At 39.2% G+C, this 20881-nt stretch overlaps 1 protein-coding gene across 3 annotated transcripts in view; it reads left to right on the top strand.

The window, feature by feature from the left end:
- Positions 1-4082: 4082 nt before the first annotated feature.
- The window catches only part of LOC124870409 (semaphorin-6B-like), a 57284-nt gene continuing 40485 nt past the window's right edge, over positions 4083-20881 (top strand). The window contains exon 1 of one of the 3 annotated variants that reach the window (XM_047369071.1): positions 4083-4356. In XM_047369071.1, the coding sequence (XP_047225027.1) occupies positions 4246-4356 (111 nt within the window). In that variant the 5' untranslated portion in view covers positions 4083-4245. Of the gene's footprint in view, positions 4662-20442; positions 20553-20881 lie in introns of those variants that run through there. The other 2 variants (XM_047369073.1, XM_047369072.1) reach the window with 2 other exon arrangements.

Genomic DNA, 20881 nt, shown 5'->3' on the forward strand with positions numbered 1-20881 from the left:
AAAAAAGTGAAAGACAACAAAACATGGCATTCACTTAAAGCAGATGTGTGTTAACCGTTATACGTCAGGAAATGGCTACAAGTAAAGTCAGTCAGTCATTTTCTACCGCTTATTCCATAGTGTGTCGTTGGGGAGCTGGTGCCTATCTCCAGCAGTCTATGGGCGAGAGGCGGGGTACACCCTCGACAGGTCACCAGTCCATCGCAGGGCAACACACAAACAACCATGCACACAGTCATACACCTAAGGGCAATTGTGTGACCAACTAACCTAACAGGCATGTCTTTGGACTGTGGGAGGAAGCCGGAGTACCCGGTGAGAACCCACGCATGCACAGGGAGAACATGCAAACTCCATGCAGAAAGACCCCTGGCCAGGATTCGAACTCAGGACCTTCTTGCTGCAAGGCACCAGTGCTACCAACTGTGCCGCCGTGCAGCCCTACTTGTCCAAACATACCCAGATCTTTAGCCAAAATATTTTTATATATTTTAACACCTGAACAGTGACAAGAATGGGCAAAATCTCACATTTATGTTGTTCCTATTTGCAGCCAGGAGGATAGGGAATGAGATTTTGAAAATACTTGACTGTTCAGAGAACTGCCGCAAGTTTCCTAGTATGCGATTATACTACTTTTACAAAATATTTTTAGAGTTTACTTATCTTTACCAGAGGGCACTGTGTATTCTTGTTCTTTATACCTAAGGGCAGGCACATGGCTGTGTACATGACAAGTCTTCTAATGTTTTCTAGAATAATCTGTGTGGCTGTAGGAGAAGTAACAACAAAAAAAAGTTAAATTATAATCTATAATCTTCTGTCCTAAAATGCAGGGAACAATGCAATACCCTCACTTTTAAAGATAATTGAATTTTATAACCTAATAAAACAATTAAGAAAATTGCCTGTTTTTAGACATGGACTGGAGCACCTGGGTTGTGCTTATAGATATATATTTAATACATTGCTAAACATACATGCAGTGGTAGTTTTTGATGAAAGCAATATGACTCACAACCTTCGGCAGCACATCCTGTGGGCGTCAAGTTCCCTTTATAAACAATAATCTCTGTTATGTACCAAATGTGTTTTGGTGCTGTTAACGTCACATACAATTTCAAGCTTTCCAATTGCAAATGCAAACAATAAATCTGGAGGACATTTCAATATCTCTTGTTTATAAACCAGAAAATGTTGATGTGTCAAATGTGCATTTTATTATTCTATGCTAAAAAAAAGAATCCTTTTGACCATCACTGACGTCAGTGTGATGAAGGTTTGACCCTCTCCTCATTTAGCAGTGAGATGGTTGAGGGATTTCTTTCTTCTACAGCCTGTTTCAAGTAACCCCAGCATCTAAATGAGTTTAGGATCTGGGTTTTAACTTGATCGCGCACTTATTTTTCAGGCAGTTCTTGGTGGATTAATTTGTTTTTTTGGCTCTTTGTCACGTTGCAGCATCTGCTTCAACTTTTTTATAGATGGTCTCACATATTTCTCAAGCACTCTCTGGTACACTGTAGAATTTGTGGTGGATGATATAACGGTGATCTGGCCAGGTCCTGGTGCCATGTCACCTTCATCTCCGTGCTTCACAGATGGTATGAGTTTATTTTTCTGGAATGCAATATTCTGGGTTTTTGGCAAACTTGTCTCCTTTTTTGTTGTTCAAATAATGCAGTTTCAGGTTAACCTATCCAAAGAGGATAATTACAGAAGTCCAAGTTTTTTTTTAAGCTCTGTCTTATAGCCTTTTATTTTTCTTGGAGGTGTTTCCTACTTGCACATCTCCCATGGAAGTTAAACTTGTGTAGTCTCTTTCTGATTGTACAGCCATGCACTTCCACATTGACAGCAGCCATCGAGGTTAGGGTTGGTGGAGACTTCTTTTAGTATCTTGCAGTCGGCTTTCAGGGTGAACCTTCCAGGACAGCCAGACCTGGGCATGTTGCCAGTTTTTTTTTTTCAATGGCCTCCACCTGTAGACAATTTTCCAGACAGACTCATAAGCTGCCACAATGTTCTCCCCGTGGTTATTACTCTCACCGGAGTAAACAAGACTAAATCAGAATCAATTTTTTGGACGAGACTGTTTTCATTAACAAGGAATTTGTCTTTGGTTTCAAGCGCTCACAGTGTGCAGACATTTAGTATAAATACATAAACTTTACAGGAAACAAAATAAGGATAAGATAAATGAAGAGCATGTACATGTAGACCCTGAACTTGTACAAGTACAGGATGGAGGGCAGGTCAGTCCTGATGATCCTCTCTCCAGCCTAATTGTTTGGCACAATTTGGACTTGTTCTGTTTGTTGGATGAGCCAAACCGCACAGTGATGAACAGACACAGGACAGACTGAATAATTGCAGTGTAGAAGATGACCAGCAGCTCCTGTTATATTCTACTTCTTGAGTTGGTGCATGAAGTACAGTCTCTGCTGGGCCTCTGATAACCCAATGGTAAGGAGAGGCGGTGTTCTCCAGAAGTACACCATCATCTCCACTGTCTTGAGCAGGTCAAGCTCCGGGTGGTTCTGAGCATACCCGTGGACCAGCTGATCTACTTCCTGTCTGTATTCAGGTCAGACCAATGACAGTGGTGTCATCTGCAAACTTCAGGAGTTTCACAGACGGGTGAGGAGAGAACACACCCCTAGGGGGCACCAGTGCTTATAGTTCTTGTGTGGCAGAAGATGCTCCCCAGCCTCACCTGCTGATGCTGGTCAGTCAGGAAACTGGTGATCCATTGACAGGTGGAGGTCAGCACTGTGAGCTGGGCGAGCTTCTGGTGGGGGATATCTTGGTTGATGGTGTTGAAGGCCAAGCTAACCTCCACAAATAAGATACTGGCGTACGTCCTTAGATGGTTGAGGTGGTGCATGGTGAAGTGTAGTCCCAAATTGACAGCATCATCTGCTGACCTGTTTGCCCCATAAGCAAACTGCAGAGGTCCAGCAGGGGACCTGTGATGTCCTTCAGATGCTTTAACACCAAACACTCATTACCACAGACATCAAGACGACAGGCCTTTAGTCATTTAATCCCGTGATGGTGCGTTGATATGCCTGATGTTTGAATAGGACAAATCTTCTTTAAAATGTAGAATAACTATGCCATAATTATGTGCGTCCAATGTGATATGCCTATGTGTATTTTTAGCGAATTTAAGTGGGAATAAAAGGGTGTATCCTAATTAATTTCTCAACTGAAATTGTCCTTAGTTTTTATTATTTATTTGTACTACTTGAATTTCTCTGCTTTGTTAAATTAATATTAAATATAAATATGTCTATCATCTATCTATCTATCTATCTATCTATCTATCTATCTATCTATCTATCTATCTATCTATCTATCTATCTATCTATCTATCTATCTATCTATCTATCTATCTATCTATCTATCTATCTATCTATCTATCTATCTATCTATCTATCTATCTATCTATCTATCTATCTATCTATCTATCTATCTATCTATCTATCTATCTATCTATCTATCTATCTATCTATCTATCTATCTATCTATCTATCTATCTATCTATCTATCTATCTATCTATCTATCTATCTATCTATCTTTTTAATAAAGCAGAAGAATTATGTATAACATTTAAGTTTATTTACTTGTGTGAGCAGTGGATGGGGCAGAAAAATGGGCTGTTTGCATTAATGCATGCAAATGTATCTGCTTTAAAAGCCTATGGATCATTATCTTAATGATCCAGGACAAACCACTTTTCTTTCAACATGCATTATTTGTATAAGCTCTGTTAAAACAGAATCAATCTGTGCACTATTTTTGAAGACTATAAACATAACCTGTCACATTTATTGTGCTTTTGACGAGATGTGGATCATTTATAGGCCTATTTATTGACTTACAAAATGTTGCCTGTTAATTATTGAATTATTGCTTTTCCCCTTGAAGATTTTATTTTGGCCCTTTACCTCACTTTTGTTCACATTATCAAACTCGATAACAGTTTACTAAAAAATGTGTGTATGATAGAGCGAGAGAGATGAAGAGAGAAGGAGAGAAAGAGAAAGGGAGAGAGAGGGTGCACCTCCATTCATCATTGATCCACTGCAGGACTCTGTTTCAGGGGGGTGTGAATTATGGGCCCCTGTTGTCACCGTGCCTGCTATGCGCTGGACATTTCACCTCGCCACTGTAAATTTACAAAGGGGATTACATTCTGCTGACCAGTGATTTCCAAGCTGTACCCGCACCCTCCCTGTATGACAGAGGACTTCATTGCGGGGTTTGGTGATTTTTTTATTTTTTTATTTACAAGGGTCTGGAACAAGGCTGTCGGGAAAGAAAACGGATCTGGACCTCACGCAACCTCAGTAAGTGGCTGTACGCATTGAAGAAACGGGGTCTCTTAAGTGTGGGGAGAAAAAAAAAGATTTGTTATTGCCTGGGCGTTTTGGACGCGCTCCGTATAAACGGTAATGCCTCGGCGACGCGCTGGAGTCGTAGAGAGAAGAGGCAGGTGAGGTGCGGCGCGGCAGAGGAGCGTTACTCCAAAGAGCCTTGGATACCAGGAGAGCTGCTGCAGCCGTCACCCTTTTCTCCACTGAGGGTAACGAGAGCGACAGAGAGGGCGGGTTGGCACCAGCTCCAGCCTTCCCATACCTGGCCATCTGGTGCGGTGAGTGTGCCAAATGGTGGGACTGAGAGACGCTTCGACAAGGGGTGGGTGGTGGGTGGGGGTGATCAGGTGTAAGTGCGCAGTTTTTATTAGTGCCAAAGAGATTGTGCATTTTAAGGGTCTCCAGGTAAACTAAAAGGTCCGTGTTCGGCACTGTCTGGACCCTGGTGATTTCGAGTTGGTCTTTGTGTCTGCTGCAAGTTTGCTGTGATATTAACATATTATGTGCACGCCTTTGTTGCACGTCTTTGCGCTTTCACGTGTTGCATTGGGTCTAACTGTGGGCTGTTGTAACATTTCTGTCATGCAAAATAGGATTATAGAGATCAGCCTCAGGCCTGCTCAAAAATCCCATTTGGATCATGACTTTTGATCTCAATGAGATTTGTCACCTTCAGTTGTTATGTTTTATTGTCCCTTCAGTGTAAATTAATGACGTAGTTTAAAGTGCGTGGTCAATGTTTTGTGTTAACAGCAGAAAAGGTCAGATGTGATGATTTGGAAGGCATTAAGTCAATTTCTTGTCATTATTCACACCCCGCAGAGGGACAGAGCAGGCAGCAGAAATGCACAGATTAAATTACAGTGAAGAAAGGTGTATGGAAGAAATACAGTTTCATTAGAATCAGACTTGTTTTAGACATTGAATCCTGTGCAATTATGTGACTGCGGACATTCACCTGGAAAAATGAAATTGCAAAAATTCGCCTGCAAATGTTTTGTTCTTCTGGTGAGGTAATTAGTTTCTGGCGTTTTCTAATAATTTCTATTTAACAGAAAAACCCCTCACTCTTCATTAAGCCATTAACCAGGTAACTATTAAGAGATTCACCTATGCTCAACGCACTGCTGTGTCACGTGATCAAATGAGCGTAATTTGATCAGCTAAAACCCAATCGACTCAATCTAGTGCCGATTGCTTTGGCTTGAGTCACCAGGTCAACACATTTGCAGGCGAATTTACGCAGGCAAATATTTTAAACAATATCTTAATTATTTTATTGCACAAAAAATAATAATAAAAAACATTAAGCAGATTTACAATTAACAATAATTTTAATTTTCGCCCTCTCCTCGCATCTGCACTAAATAAATTCTTCTTTCACCAAGAAAAACAGAACAAATTTAAGTCAGAAATGACGTACAAGAAGATACCTTAAGTTACATAGAGCCTACATATATAAGAATATTTTATTGGAACTCATTTTTCTTCTACATAGATCTATGTCTCCATAAGGAAATACCCCATATTATCATAAAATACACAAAATGTTTCCATATTCCTTTATAGACATCCATTTCGTTATTTAAAATGTATTTTATTCTGTACATTGCCATATATTGTGCCATTACAGTAATCCATGCACCGATTGTGGGCTGTTTGAATTTTTTCCAGTTATGCGCTATCAACCTTTTGGTTTGCAGTACCACAAAATTGATTAATTTAATTTAATTTGTAATTCTCACCTTAAAAGTTTTCGCATACAGTTGAAATAATATCAAAGGCAAAATTTTGCAGGCAAATTTTGGCGTGTGAAATTTTTGCATGCGATTAAAACAAAAATAAAATTACATACATGATTGCACAGGATAAAAATCCAGCGTTATAAATTCAATGTCAAAAAAGTCTGATTTTAGTGAGACTTTATAGGGTGGAAATGAAAACAAATAAATGCATCACAATACATTTTAGATTATGAGACACCTACAGATTCAGAGAAAGCAGGCGAAAGCAAGAGAGGCTCACCACACAGAGAACCATAGTCTAAGGGGTACCATGCATCCTCAAACAAATTCAATTCAGTTTTTTTACATAGTACCGATTCATGGCAAATGTAGTCTCAAGGAACTTTGCATGACAAACAGATCCAATTTCTATGAAGAATATAATAAACCAAACAATCTAGTTATTTAACCCAAGTTCAAACATTCCAATTTTATCCTAGATGCAGTGGCTTCTAGAGAAACACAGCAAAACAGAAAAGCTCTGAGCCCATATGATCTGTTGAGTTTTATGTTACTAATTTGTGTTGTGCACACCAAAGCTATAGCTGGGCTGAAGCGTGTATCTAGTTCGTAATCTAGACTTGTCAAACCTGAACTGGACTGTCCCAGATTAAACCGAGGTTATGAAATGTTTTTGGGCTGCACAGTGGCCCAGTTGGTAGCACTGTTGCCTTGCTGCAAAAGGTTTTGAATGGTGTGTGCATGGTTGATTGTCAACCTGGCATGACAAAAGCAGCTATAGAAAATGGATGGATGAAACGTTTATTTTATTTGTGAAAAACACAAAAAGACCAACACCACAACAACGTGATGCTACCACCTGGACTTCACAGTAGGCATGATGTTCTCAGACTTGCAAACGTCCCTCTTTTATCTCTAAGTTTAACAATGGTCATTATGGCCACACACTTGAATTTTAGTTTCAACATTTTATTTTTCCTCTCAGAGTTGCCTTTCAGCCCATCTCAGTACATTTTACTGTGGATAATGACACATACCACCTGAAGCTGATTAGAGTGTCATTATCCACCATAAAAAAAGTCCTGTACTGATCTATTCAAAATTCTTTACATTAAGCACAAGACACAATTTCAAACTGAGAACTAATTTTTAGTTTTTTATGATTCTCTGACTTTGCCCTGCAAAAGGTTAGTAAAAAACTTTGTTTTTTATATGCAGAGTAGGCGAGGTCATAGGGTTAACCTCTGGCCCCAGTAGTGCAAGAGCCGCCACTACAGTCAAGAGTAATTTGAATAATGCTCATTGTCCAAAATGTCTTACAGTTATAATAACTATATAGCATATAATCAACCACACACTCCCTTCTTCTATGGCCTGGGTTAAATGCTAACATTCAGTGCTTGCTGAAGTGATTTCGTTGTTACTCTGTATGGATTTTCCTTCCCACAAGTTTGTCTTTTATACTAAAAGCCATGGAGTTCAACAGAGGGACCATAACAGCTCCCAGCTGCTGCAGTTCATGTTTGTGTTACTGTGCGAATTGATATTCAAAAAGAAATGTCTGGCATCGTGAAATAAAAAGGAGAGAGAGGGAGACGGGGAGGCAGAAACACAGACAGACAGATTGAGCGTACAAAGGATAAAGTGTGGCAGAGTGCGACCCTGGTGTGTAGGCTACACAGGGATCAGCAGAGAATGTAAAAAGAAAGAGAAAGAAATGATGCCCGCAGAAAGTGCTGAGCGAACCAGCACCAAGCGAGAGGGGCTGCAGGCAGCCGTCTGAGCGGCTGTGAATGGTTTCCCTGTTACCCACACAGACAGCCACACAGACAGCCGTGTGAGCAGGTGCTAAGCCCACCACACAGCGACCACAGGGAACAACAGGTGCAGCCCCTGTTTCCCTCACCCCCTCTTTGGAAAGTGCAGCTAACACCCAAACATACAGCTAGAAACGCCCACATAACACGGTGAAGGAAAACAAAGAGAAAATTAAGTTAGAGAATTAATTTTGCTCCAAACCCGAAGTTAGATAGCTACAGAGCTTGTAGGCAGAAGCAATCTCAGGTTGAGACAAATACCAACAGGGACATTATTGAGTCGAATTGATCACACAGGTCTCTATTCAGTCTCAAACAGGCCATCTCAGGCCTTGGTAAGAAAAAATCTGATTGGATTGTAGTATAGTTCAGTTTAGAGAATAAATAAACAGTAGATTAATGTGTCGAACCCAAAGTCTTTGGAATGCTTCTATAAACGTACAGGACAGCAGTCTGAGATCTTCAGTGTCTGAAACAGAGTGAGATGAAATGAACCAAGTGCTAAAAGGTTACCTAACACCCTCACAGGTCCTTCTGTCAGGAGAAACAAATTGCCTTACTTTACTTGATGTATACAGAAAGAAAAAGTCAGACACTGGTGTTGTCACTCTGTGGGGATGTAGGCTCTGCCAAACCAATGCTTCTCTAACTTAGCTGAATTCTTTTTTATATCTGAACCTGAATACATTTTACAATGATGAACATTTTTTGTGTGAACAGTTTTTCCCCTAATTTTGTTTATAGAGGAGTTCAAGTACCTTGGTAGCAGATTGGAGGCGGTGTAATGCAGGCGTTTCTCTGGTTTTTCATGGAGAAGAAACGGCTGAGCCAAAATGCAACGCTTTCAATCATATTCCAACTCTCACCAATTGTCAGGAGATATGGATCATAACCAAACAACTCTTTAGATTTAAAGAGTTGAAATTAGCTTCCTTCGTAGGGGGGGTGGGGGTGGGGTGTTGGACTCAGGCTTAGAGACAGGGTGACGAGCCCCGTCATTTGGGTGTAGCCCAGAGTAAAACCTACGTTCCTCCAGATGAGAAGGAGTCACTTTAGGTGGTTCAGACATCTGATGTCTCGTGGACGCCTCCCTTTGGAGGAGACCCTGAGTCAAATCCTGAACATGATGGAGGGACTATGTCCCTTTTGGCTTGGGAAAATTTTAGGATCCCCCACAAATGTGCTTGAGAGTGTTTCTGGAGGGAGGGATGTCTGGGTTTCCCTTCTGGACTTTTATCCCGACGAAACGTGATTAGTGTCAACTGGACAGCTTTGGCCCTCCAGTTTGTACACCTGTATGGTATAGGAAGCTTTAAAAAGTTACATTTTCAAAATTGTTGAGATTTGCTGTCAAATTGTCCCTAACAATTTAAATGACATTTAGTAAAATAAAAAAAGTGTCAGAGTGACGCATAGAGCACTACGGCACTGCCCCTCCCCCATCTATTGCTGCTAACTGTCAATCAGCTACCAGGCTACTGCTCTCATTTCATTGCTTACAAGAAAGACAGTTTTGTCTATTTCTCATTGCAAAAAACACAGAGTCATTCCATGGAGACTAAAGGAGTTCCTCTCATCGCTCTTATTACGATATTTTGAAACTGAGTGGCAGGTCTGTTAAGCAGCTCACTGCAAGCTGGCTACCTAACTAATTAACAAGCTAAAAACAGCTTGTTATCCTTTTGTTACCATATACATAGCAGAACAGCAAACATGTAAAATACTGTGCTCAACTGTTTAAGTTTGTAAATTTAAATAACAATGAATAAATGTTGGTATACTAATTTAGTCTCAATAATCGATGCTAGGTTATTTTGTGGCAATTTCAATGATTGTTGGTCTTCTGTTTTATATAAATAAAAGTATGTTACAAATTTTTGTATGGATATTGTGGTACAGTGGTATTTTACCTCAATGTTATCATACTATAAAAATGTTATATCAGCCCTTGATAGCATTTAGTTTAACAGTACTTAAATACACTGTAAATTACTTTCAAAATGCCTCCCCGCCTGCCCTACCTGCAATTATGTTTCTCTCTCATTACAGATTTTCTGTCATTTAATCTTAAAGTGGAATCCTGAGATTTTAGGAAATGTTTATTTTTGCTGAAAATGGGTTACATTACGTGTCTCGAGTTTCACAACACTGTGCTGTTTTTATCTGGTGGTAAGGTTTAGCTGGATTCTTTGGATCAAAAGCAGTACATAAAAAGATGCTGAGGGGCAAGGTCACTTGTTCCAACGGGGTCTTTGGATCAGCGACCTTAGGGAGCATTTAGGAGCCATGAGGGTCAGGAGTCCTGCAACCAGGATATTGTTTATTGACAAAATCTAATTCCTTTTGTGGATAATATGAACCGCTCCATGCCAACTATTCTTTTGTGGTCGCAAAATGCTTTTATAAATTTTCAACGGTTCTCTCCAGATGTTTTTAAGGGAAAGAAGACAAATAAAAGATACCTCACACCAAGAGCTTTAACCTGTTAGAAATTCAGCTGTAAGATAAATTATTTTCAGGAGGCTAAAGTGAATGCACCATGTGGATTATTTCACAGCCTCAGCTTCATAAACACTGTAATATTATCTTGCAGCTATTTCCAATGTAAAATCCCCTCTAGAACTTTACAGTGGCCATATATCTTTAGTTTTAGAAATCTCTGCTCACACTGATTCCTCCCTGAGATGCAGCTCCTTTCGAAGCATCATCTGTGTGGTCTCAGCGTTATACCCGTGCTAACGTGTGTTCATTTTACCATCTGCTCTGTCCCACTGCATCATCTTCACAACTCCTCTGAGATGGCCTCATCCAAGGGTCAGACATATTTACAGGGTTCCTGTGTAGTGGGGAAACATGTGGAATCTGATTTAAGTAGAGTATTTTCAAGGTCTGGATAAGTAAGAAGAGGGATGGAGAGTATAGAAAAATAGTTGCATTTTCAGACTGGATTCCCTATCCCATTGTATAAAATACAATATTCATCCATCCATCCATCCATCCATCCATCCATCCATCCATCCATCCATCCATCCAACCAACCATCCATCCATCCATCCATCCATCCAACCAACCATCCATCCATCCATCCATCCATCCATCCAACCAACCATCCATCCATCCATCCATCCATCCATCCATCCATCCAACCAACCATCCATCCACCCATCCAACCATCCATTCATTCATAGGTTAAAGTAAACTGAAACCTCTAGAAAAACTTGAAATTTGAAAAGTGTATGTGGGTGTGTGTGTGTGTGTGTAGAAATACAGCAAATGCACATATACATTGTTACTTTATGCATGATGCACACATAAATAGGCTTTGTGGTGTGTGAGGATCATTAAAAGTTTACCCTCCAAAGGAGCCTGTTTCTTTGCACGTAATTGCTCCTCCCTTTTAACTGCCTGCTAATTGGATTGCTAGTGATTTCACATCTGTTTAAAATTCAGTTAGATAGAGATGCTCTGATCTCCTGCTTTCTGTGTTTTCTTAGCTACAACAAAATAATTGCAAGGGGAGAAAGTGACCACTACTTCAAGTCTTTGCACTCACACCCATTACAGTCACACACAAACAAGATAAGCAATTTACCAGGTAACCTTTTCTCAAATGCCACTGCCAAGGTACTTGACTTTTTTCTTTTAGCCCACAATAAATGAGGGTTTATGTTTCTTTGGAGCTTGGACTATCTTCTCTAATTTTGCTACTCTTGTTGTTCAACCCATTCACCGGGCACCTATGCCAAGCACAGGCTTTAGTTATGGCAGCTTAGCCAGAGGGATTTGGAAGACTTTTCTGTCTTGAGATAAAGGCATCTGAGTCCTTTGTGTCCCAGCTTCTTGGGAAGATTTTACTGCCTGATGAAGACTTGCTGTCTCTCAGCTTCCTCTTCTCTCCTACAGCCGTAGTTTTTTCACAACAAACACGACTTTTCTAATTTAATTATGGCTCTTCACCTGTGGCTCCATCACAACTGTAAGGGAAGAAGCAAAGCATAACCAAAACACAATTATACCTAGAAGGAGGGGAGAAGTCTCTCAGAGGGAGGCATCGTGTCTGTCTATACATATATATGTGTGCATGCTGCAGTAGCATGCATCGGGGCTTGCATGTATCTTGTGCATGTGTACACATCAGTCTAAAAGCAGGTGCTGGCATTTTGTTTGCTGTTGTGTTTAGACCACCTATTGTGAGCTATGATCCTCTTAGCAGGCTCCTGCCAAAAGAGCTAAATTTACCCTAAGAGATCAGAGCACACAAAGAACAGCGTGACAAGAATATGGGCTACCTTTCGGTCTCTTGCTATACCAGCCTCTAGATGGTGATGGATGTTGAATTTAACATTCTAAAGTGGACAAATAAATCGTATGCATATTTTTGATTTCAGTGAATGAATTTTTAAACAGAAAAAAGACATGCCCACTGGTAACTTCTGATATCACCATTTATCAGATTCAAAGCGGGATTTATCGGACTCAAAGCAATCAGAAAAATCATCTTTGTTCTGAATTTGAGCCAGTGATCCCGCCCGTGTGGACAGTATTCATGGTGCATTATCCACAGACCAAGGTGCACCACTAACACCGACTGGCCAAAAAAAGAGTAACAACACCATAAAAGTCGGTCAGATTCATAGATGTCACTGTTGTGTAATTAGACTGCATCTTCCCCGTCGCTGTACACACTGCTGCTGGGGTGTGCGTGTGTTTGACTTTGTGCTGATTGTGTGTGCCTGAGTGTGTGCGCCGCATACTCATGTACCCGCCTTCAGCTCAGAGCTGTGCAGTGAATGTATATGTGCTTACTGCAGTCAAACTCTGGTTAGCAACGTTTGCCCTTGCTGCAGGTTTGCACAGCACCATCAAAGTTTGTGTGCACTCTTATGTGAGTGCATGCAGTGCCTGAGCTGAGCATTTCTGTGAATTTTCATTTTACTGCACCTGCAAAGATTAAGACATTACCTGCATTGTTGCCCATATTGTGAGTACTGGGCTGTTATATGTCTGAGCTGTTTGTACATTCACTGATTACGGTGTGGATGTCACTAGCAGCATTGTGACTTTAGGCAGAAGGTTTGACTGGGGAAGAGGTCTGAGGAAAGCTGGCGCTCTCTTTGGCAAGACTCCAGCTCTGTCCATTTTATTTTAATTACCTATAATACCTACACAGGGGAGTAACTTGCTTCTCTTCATCTGGTATTTCCTTTCCTTTCCTTTCATTTCCTTTCCTTTCCTTTCCTTTCCTTTCCTTCATCCCTCCCCTCCCTTGTTGCCTTCTCCTTTTTTCATCTTCCTCTTATTTCTTACTATTATTTTCCTTCTCTAACCCCAGGCTAACAGCACGATGCATTGTCAAATGTGTATGCGGAAGTAATCTCTGCATTAGCATATAAATGACCCTGTAGATGGAATAGTATTTTGGGATGTTTAGCTGCACAAGACAGATCCCCTTAACTCTGATTAAAGTAGTTCCTAGGAGACAGGTAGCCTCTTGAGGGAATATCAACTCCACTGTGATAAGATAAAGACTTGACACTGTAATTCCTCTGCTCCTTGTATATAAGTGCACACAAACAGCCAGCATTTCTCCAAAAATATCCTTTTATTGTTTTTTTTTTTTAGTCGTTCTCAAACCTGAATGACTTGCATTACAGTTTTGGGAAATTTGTTTTTTTTTTTTAGTCGTTCTCAAACCTGAATGACTTGCATTACAGTTTTGGGAAATTTGTAGTGCTCCAATAGTTACCAATCTGTCACACATTATTCATAAGGTGATAATTATTTGAACAATACTTTTTGAATATTTTTCGGGTAAGCCATACATGACAACAAGGCAGTAGCATGTTAGCATTATGCTATTGCTAAATAACCTATTAACTCTTAGCTTAGCCCATCAAAGAAGCAAGGCAAGCTATGTAAAAAGTTAAATATTTTTTTCTGTAACTCATGACACCTACAAAGCTAATTGTATATTTAACACAGTGTAAAACATCATTAAGGTTAAGCTAACGTTGAGTCCACAAAGCAGCTTTTTCAGTACAATCTGTAATTGTTTTAAGCTTGAAATTGTTGTTTTAGGACTTAGAGCATCCTCACAGGCTGTTGTTTCCAGTGCAGGTATCTGTGGGATTTATCCCATTCTTTTCAGCTTTCATTTTACTAAAATATACAGAACATAATTATTTCCCTGAATGCTAAAAAGTCTAAATCAAAACAAGCTACACGCCAACCTTACACATATTTTAAATAAAGTTATGTAGTATAAGAATCAAATTCATTAGAGACTTTTTAGAACAATTACCATGTCATAAACACGTTTTACAAGTACCAGCATAATATCAGGCATTTAAAAACAGAAACAGGAGGACTCTTCTGTTTTTTTGCATTGTTTCACATAATTTAAAAAAAACAGAAATAGAAAGAAAAAGTCAGACTCTGGCACACAGCATGTTTGGCTGAAGAACGCAATTTAACTGTGTGCTTCATTCATACTAGAAGGATAAAAAATATGCCCCCCTTAGCTCTGAATTACCAACCCTGCCCTCTAAGTCTAATTTCGCTGCCACATTTTAATCATAGTGATAAATCAGTCACCAATCACGATATATGCAGTGGGCATTATCCAGTGTCTGTTATAAAGCTATACCAAAGTTTTGAAAATGTATGATTTCTAAAATGCCTGGTTTTACCTTCATGACTCTTTTACTCTTTAAGTACAAGTCTGAACACAGTTTGCCCTGGCAGTATGGAGTGCAGAGTAATGCAGTTCTCCCCCTCCCACACATGTTGCCCCACAGTTCTGGTCAGCTGTAGGAAAGAAGGTTCCTACACTTTTCCCATGCAACAATGATAGATTCAGCTGTTTGGAGATATTTGGGTTGCAAGAAACACTAGCAGTTAAAATGTGGAACTGAAGGTGTGGCACTCATCTCTCGTGTGAAGGTAACTGCAGGCAGCCAATTGATTGCTACCTACTGGAGCATAGTGGCAATGGTGGCTCAGGGGGTAGGGGATCTTCCAGTAACCGGTGGGTTGGAATCCCCACTCCGTCTGTCTCAGTCGTTGTGTCCTTGGGCAAGACACACCACCCACCTTGCCTGGTGATGGTGGTCAGAGGGCTCGGTGCAGGCCATTTTCCATTTTACTATTTACAATATACCTCGACTGATAAACCAGTTATTATAAGCTTGTTATTCATGCACTACTCTATAAAGAAAAGAATGGCAAAAATGTGTTTTCTGCTAAATAAATCCTTGAAAACAGCTACAAATGTTTTTTTCTATAATAATTGCTTAAGTCTTTGTATCAAAATTAAAAGAACAATAAATAAATGTCTTAGATGACAATTATAGCTGTAATAGTGAAAGTGTTATATTATTTAGCAGAAATAGGAAAAATTGTTGCATTTTGTTTGGATTAAAAGTAATCAGACCATATTACAAATATTGGTTTAAAAATGTCTGGAAATACCCTTTAATAACTGTATTTTAACTCAGTAGTATCATTCGTACGAATCTCATATCGGCCCATGCCTACTTTATACCCTCAGATAACTCACACATTGCTACAGTAGTTTAAAGTTAATGCATGCTATTGCCAACAATAGTTAGCCTGGAAACTGAGTACAATGATTTGCAAAACCTTCTGGTTTTCCAACTTGCAACTGGACCACTGTAATGTTGGCTGTTCACATGTGCAAAGTCTGACTTCAGAGTGAAATTGAGCATAGCACCCACAAACTCTTTATCTGGGTTTATTAATGTTTACTTCCGGCTCTGCTTGAGGTTCTTGAAATATTCTGCACTGTGTGTTGTCCCTGAGTCATTTCTGTTTGAAGCTAAGATCATTGTGCATCTTCTGTTTTTGATACCAGAATTTCTTCTGAATATTTCTGAAAGCATCCCAAACATCCACAGTGGTACTTGTACCAGAGTTGGACAATCATGCAGCTAAAGTAAAGACTTAGGATATATTAATATGGTTGCTCCTGGCCTATTTCCCTTTCTTGACTTCCTCTTTTTGTGGTATGATTCATAGGTTTTATTTTTTTTATAACATGAGTAACAGGAGCAGCAACACAAAGGTCATGTGGTAACACATTCCTAACGGCAACACTATGTTTCATTGGACATAGGCTGTATTTTTAGCATAGAATCCAGGCAATTTATGAGTGATGCCCACTATTTTTGTGTGAATCCAGTGTTGTTATCTACATATTTTATGAGCTAGACTGTGTTTTTACCTCAAGGCAGAGTTTCCCAGCTCAACAAAGGTAGCGTTGATTTGGCAAAGATGCAGCAGGTCAGTCCTGTAACGAGCTGTCTGGTGTTGTTATTGGACAACCTCTAGTAGATTCCTAAATGTATGAGCCTAACCTGGCATATTATGTGCAACATACCACAGCTATATACATATTCTCTATCTCCCTTTCATTTGTAATAGTTTTAAGTCTATTAATGACTTTGCTCAAAAAGGGTGGAGTGGTGAAGACTCAAGGTGACCCACTTCTCCCAGTTTAGCCTGTGTCTGAGTTTCCACCCTCAGGGCAACTTGTTTTATTCCAGGCTTTAACCTGTATTCTGTCCCCAAGGACCCAATGAGGACAAAGTGTAAAGATATATACATATATTTATTTATTTATATATATATATATATATATATATATATATATATATATATATATATATATATATATATATATATATATATATATATATATATATATATACATGAGAGAATGAGGATGAAAGGGGATTTGTGGGAGAGTGGCAGGGTTGTTTGTATTTTACAAGGTACTGATCTATTCAGACTTCCACACTCAGGGACTTCTCAGGATTATAAAGGATGGTCCATAAAGGGTGAAATTTTCCAGTGAGTAGCTGCTGTGTGGATGAAAATGCCTTGTTGATTTAAAAAACATTGCTTGGTCTAATGAGTTTTGATTTTAGAAGCAACCTTTAGATTGCTGGGTTAGAATTTGGCATAAATAAAATAAAATTATGGATCGATGCTGCCTTCTATCATAGTTGAGGCTGTTGGTGGGGGTCTAACGGTGTGGGAGATATTTACTTGGCACACTTTCAATCCCTTAGTGCCAACTGAGCACAGTTAACACCACAGCCCAACTGAGCACTGTTGCTGACCATGTTCATCCCTTTATGACCACAGCGTACCAATTCTTCTGATGGCTACTTCCAGCTGGATACTGCACCATGTTACAAAGCTCAAATCATCTTAAACTGTTTTTTGGAAAGTGCCGATTAGTTTACTGTTTACTTCTCCAGTGGCCTACACAGTCACCAGATCGGAATCCAATAGAGCACTTTTGGAATGTGTTGAAAAACAAGATTCACCTTGCAGATGCGTGACAAATCTGCAGCTATGGCTATCATGTCCATATGGATGAAAATCTCTGGGGAATCTTACCAACACATAGTTGAGTCTTTTCAACAAAGAGTAAAGGCAGATGAAGGCAAGGTGTACCTAATAAAGTGACCGGTGAGTGTATATCAAACCACCTTCCAGGTTCACAATTTAAATATAACTTCTACTATGTTAATCCATCTTTATTTAATCTATCAGGATTGTGAATCATGCTAAGCACAATTATAATTTTCAGGAACAGTGGCTTGTCTCATCCAGTAAGTTCTGCTTTGTACATTTCGAATGTACATATAATTGTTTTTATAAGGGAATTGATCAAAAATCTGTCTGACGCAAATTATGTCAGACATATTATTTAATTTTTCACGTATATATACCCTTAGAATAAGTCTTATAAGTAATCATATTTCATTGGTCAAAGTGAAATAACTGGATTTCTGCTTTTCAGTGAAATTTTGTCATTGACCCATATTGAGCCCATCTGAGCTACCTTATATATCTTGCCAGCAGTGGCATAATTATGGAGACAAAATGCCTGCAACTCCCCCATCCCCCTCCTTTGCAGCAAGAGATCCCCACCTCCTTGCATGTACCTCCATCTCAATGCATGTACCCATGAACACTCAAATAAATTAACATGTATTCAGGTAAAGGCTTTGGGGAATGTGTGTGTCTTACTATGTTTGCAAGTTCACGTATGTCCTTGCAATGTAGAGAGTGGACCCACCCTGCTCGTGTTTGCATCTGCTGCAACAGAACATCTCAGCCTTGCTTTGCTATTGGTTTCTACGGTAACAAAGGCACAGAATGAAGTGGCTGCAGTAGCCAAATAGAAAGAAAGAATCAATCTGTGGACCTCATAACAACCAGCATCAGAAAATACAAGTCAGATGCAATGATGTCAACATAAAGAAAAGATGTGTTTGGGTTTTACACATCTGTCATGCACAGAAGCAGTTTAATGGGTCCACTAACAAATTAATTAATGCCTCCGCAGTAGCTTGGTGCAGCACAGGTTAAGGCCCTTGACAGCTATGCTTGCTCTTGATTGGCTAGATTTAGTGATCAGTGTTGTACTGCTGCTCAGGTCTCCTGTATCCATGCCTTAGCATTTCCTTTCAATCAGTAAATGCTTCTCTGGGTGGTTATGGATGCTGCTTTTTATTCTGTTTCTGTTTGGCACAAGGAGAGCGTATTGATCCTTCTCAGCAGCTTTAATAGTTGAGATGCAGTGTGCAAAGATGGGCGCGTTCAATAAACACTTAAAGTTACAGATTTATTTCAAAATGGGCTCATTGGTAGATATTAAATGGATATTTATATAATATGTATCTTTTGTGTAAATTTGTGGCAAAAACCCAATCATTCCTGGCTGATGAGTAAAATCACTGCAGAGAAAAAGCCCCAAAATAAAAATAAAAAAATGACTGTGCTGCCAAATGATCACAATAGACAAATTGAAACCATGTGAAAGCAGGTGTGTTTCCCTCTTTGGATGACCTGCTGATTGGCTAATTACATGGGTGTTAGCAGGTGATTTGCTAATTGGTTGCCTGATGAGGATAGATTACACCATCAGGCTGTCTAGATCATTACATGCACACTATAACAACAGTGTTGATGTCACAGTATTAAATGTTACCACACCAACATGATCTGACACAGCATCTTATCCTATCTATTCTGACTTGTCGCATCTTTCCTTGATATACCTTGATACTCTTCCTGTCACTGGCCTGTTTTTTATAGCATGATGAGCTGGATGTCTGTTGCAGTTGGTATCTCTGTTCCTCTTTATTTTCTTCCCTTATTGAAACCATTTCTGTATTTTATCTTCATCTCTGCTGTTTGTTGGCTCTGCGGGGAAAAGTCAGAGCCCTCTCATAACCCGAAGCCAAAGCTCTGGCCAGCTCCTCCATCTGTAGCACAGACGTTTAAAAATTTCATCTTAGAATTTGCCAGGAGTAGAGTTTCAATAAGTTGGCCTTGGCCCAGATCTGATGGTTTATCTTATGGATCAATAACCTGAATCAATGCATGCTCTAATGAGGAGACTATTGACCGAAGGGTTTTTCTATTTTGCATGTGCAGTTTGCATTTTCTGTTGGACAGATTGGAAGAAGCTCTGCTGTTTTTTTAACAGAAGTGCCCTTGAAGCAATGCTTTTTTGCAATCAAATTTAAAAGCGTTTCCATAAAATGTAAACAACTGTCAATTTATCTCAAGAGGAATTAAACAGAGGGAAGTCCAAACAGCACTGCCCTCTCTCACCAGTTGCTGTGCACTGCTGCTCAGCATGCTGAAAGAAGGTTGCTTTACTGTTACTTTGTTTATCGCAAAACCAAATTGTCCATTTTTAAATACTTCTGTTTGTGAAAACATAGTGTTTAAACAAAAGGATCACCTCTCAGCACTCTTATCATGGTAACGTTGACTTAAAGCTACAGTTGGAAAGCTGTAAGCAGCTTGTCTGCTAAGCGGCTGACCACAGGCTCTACCTGAGCAGATAGCACAACTGAATAACCAGTTCAAATTTGTTTGTTAGACTTGTGTTAGACTTGTGTTACACTTGTGTTTGTAAAAAACAGAACAGTAGAAAGGTATTCTGCACAACTATTAAAAGATTTATGGTCTATATTTTGCTTTAAATTATGTATTAAATACAAGTTGAAATTTCATTTACCTGTGATAATAAATGGCTTTAGCAGAAATACAGCTTATTGTTTTTTTGTTTAAAAGATTTTTCTGCTTTCAATGTTAAATAACTCTGCTTTAAAATTGTTGATTAGTATTTTTACTCAAGGTTTTTTAATATTATGAATATCTCAAGCTGGTTGCTGCGTGTTCAGTCCTAAAGCAGGAGTTTATCCAGTTTGTGCAGTGGACTAATTAACAGGTCTGTATCACTTGTACTTGGATGTTTGTTTTGTTTCACCATCTACTACTAATCCTCTGTAGTCAAAAAATAAATATTGATATGTTCCTCCACTTAACTCTTTTAATATTTTAAATAACACATTACATTTTACTTGAATGGCTTAAAATGTCATATTATAAGCAGAAATGAAGAAATAATGAAGAAAACATTATTTAATTACTGAAATACTATTAATTACTTTTATTGGCTCCTGACGGATCTCTGGAAATGTGATATGAAAAGATCTGAATGTCACGGTTTATGTAGCGGAGGACCCCGGAATGCAGACAAGCAGGAAGCATGACGGTAAGTAAAGATTTAATCTTGGAAAAAACTAAAACTCACTCACTAGAGGAGGCAGGAACAAAACAGTGAATAGACAGGCGAGACAGGCATGGCATGAACAGAACAGATGTGTATATATAAAACAAGAACCAGGTGAAACGAGGAGACTGAATGCTAGGTGCAGGTGAACCGAATGAAGTTAATTGACAGACAGGAAAGAACACAATGTGACTGTAGCAAAACAGAAATTCAAGAATACAAATTAATAGAAAGATAACTAGAAAAACATTAAACTAAAGCATAACCAGATCCAAAAATCTAACTTGACAAAACATGAACTAGAAGACAAA

This window comes from Girardinichthys multiradiatus, chromosome 6, assembly GCF_021462225.1.
Source record: "Girardinichthys multiradiatus isolate DD_20200921_A chromosome 6, DD_fGirMul_XY1, whole genome shotgun sequence".
Classification (NCBI taxonomy): domain Eukaryota; kingdom Metazoa; phylum Chordata; class Actinopteri; order Cyprinodontiformes; family Goodeidae; genus Girardinichthys; species Girardinichthys multiradiatus.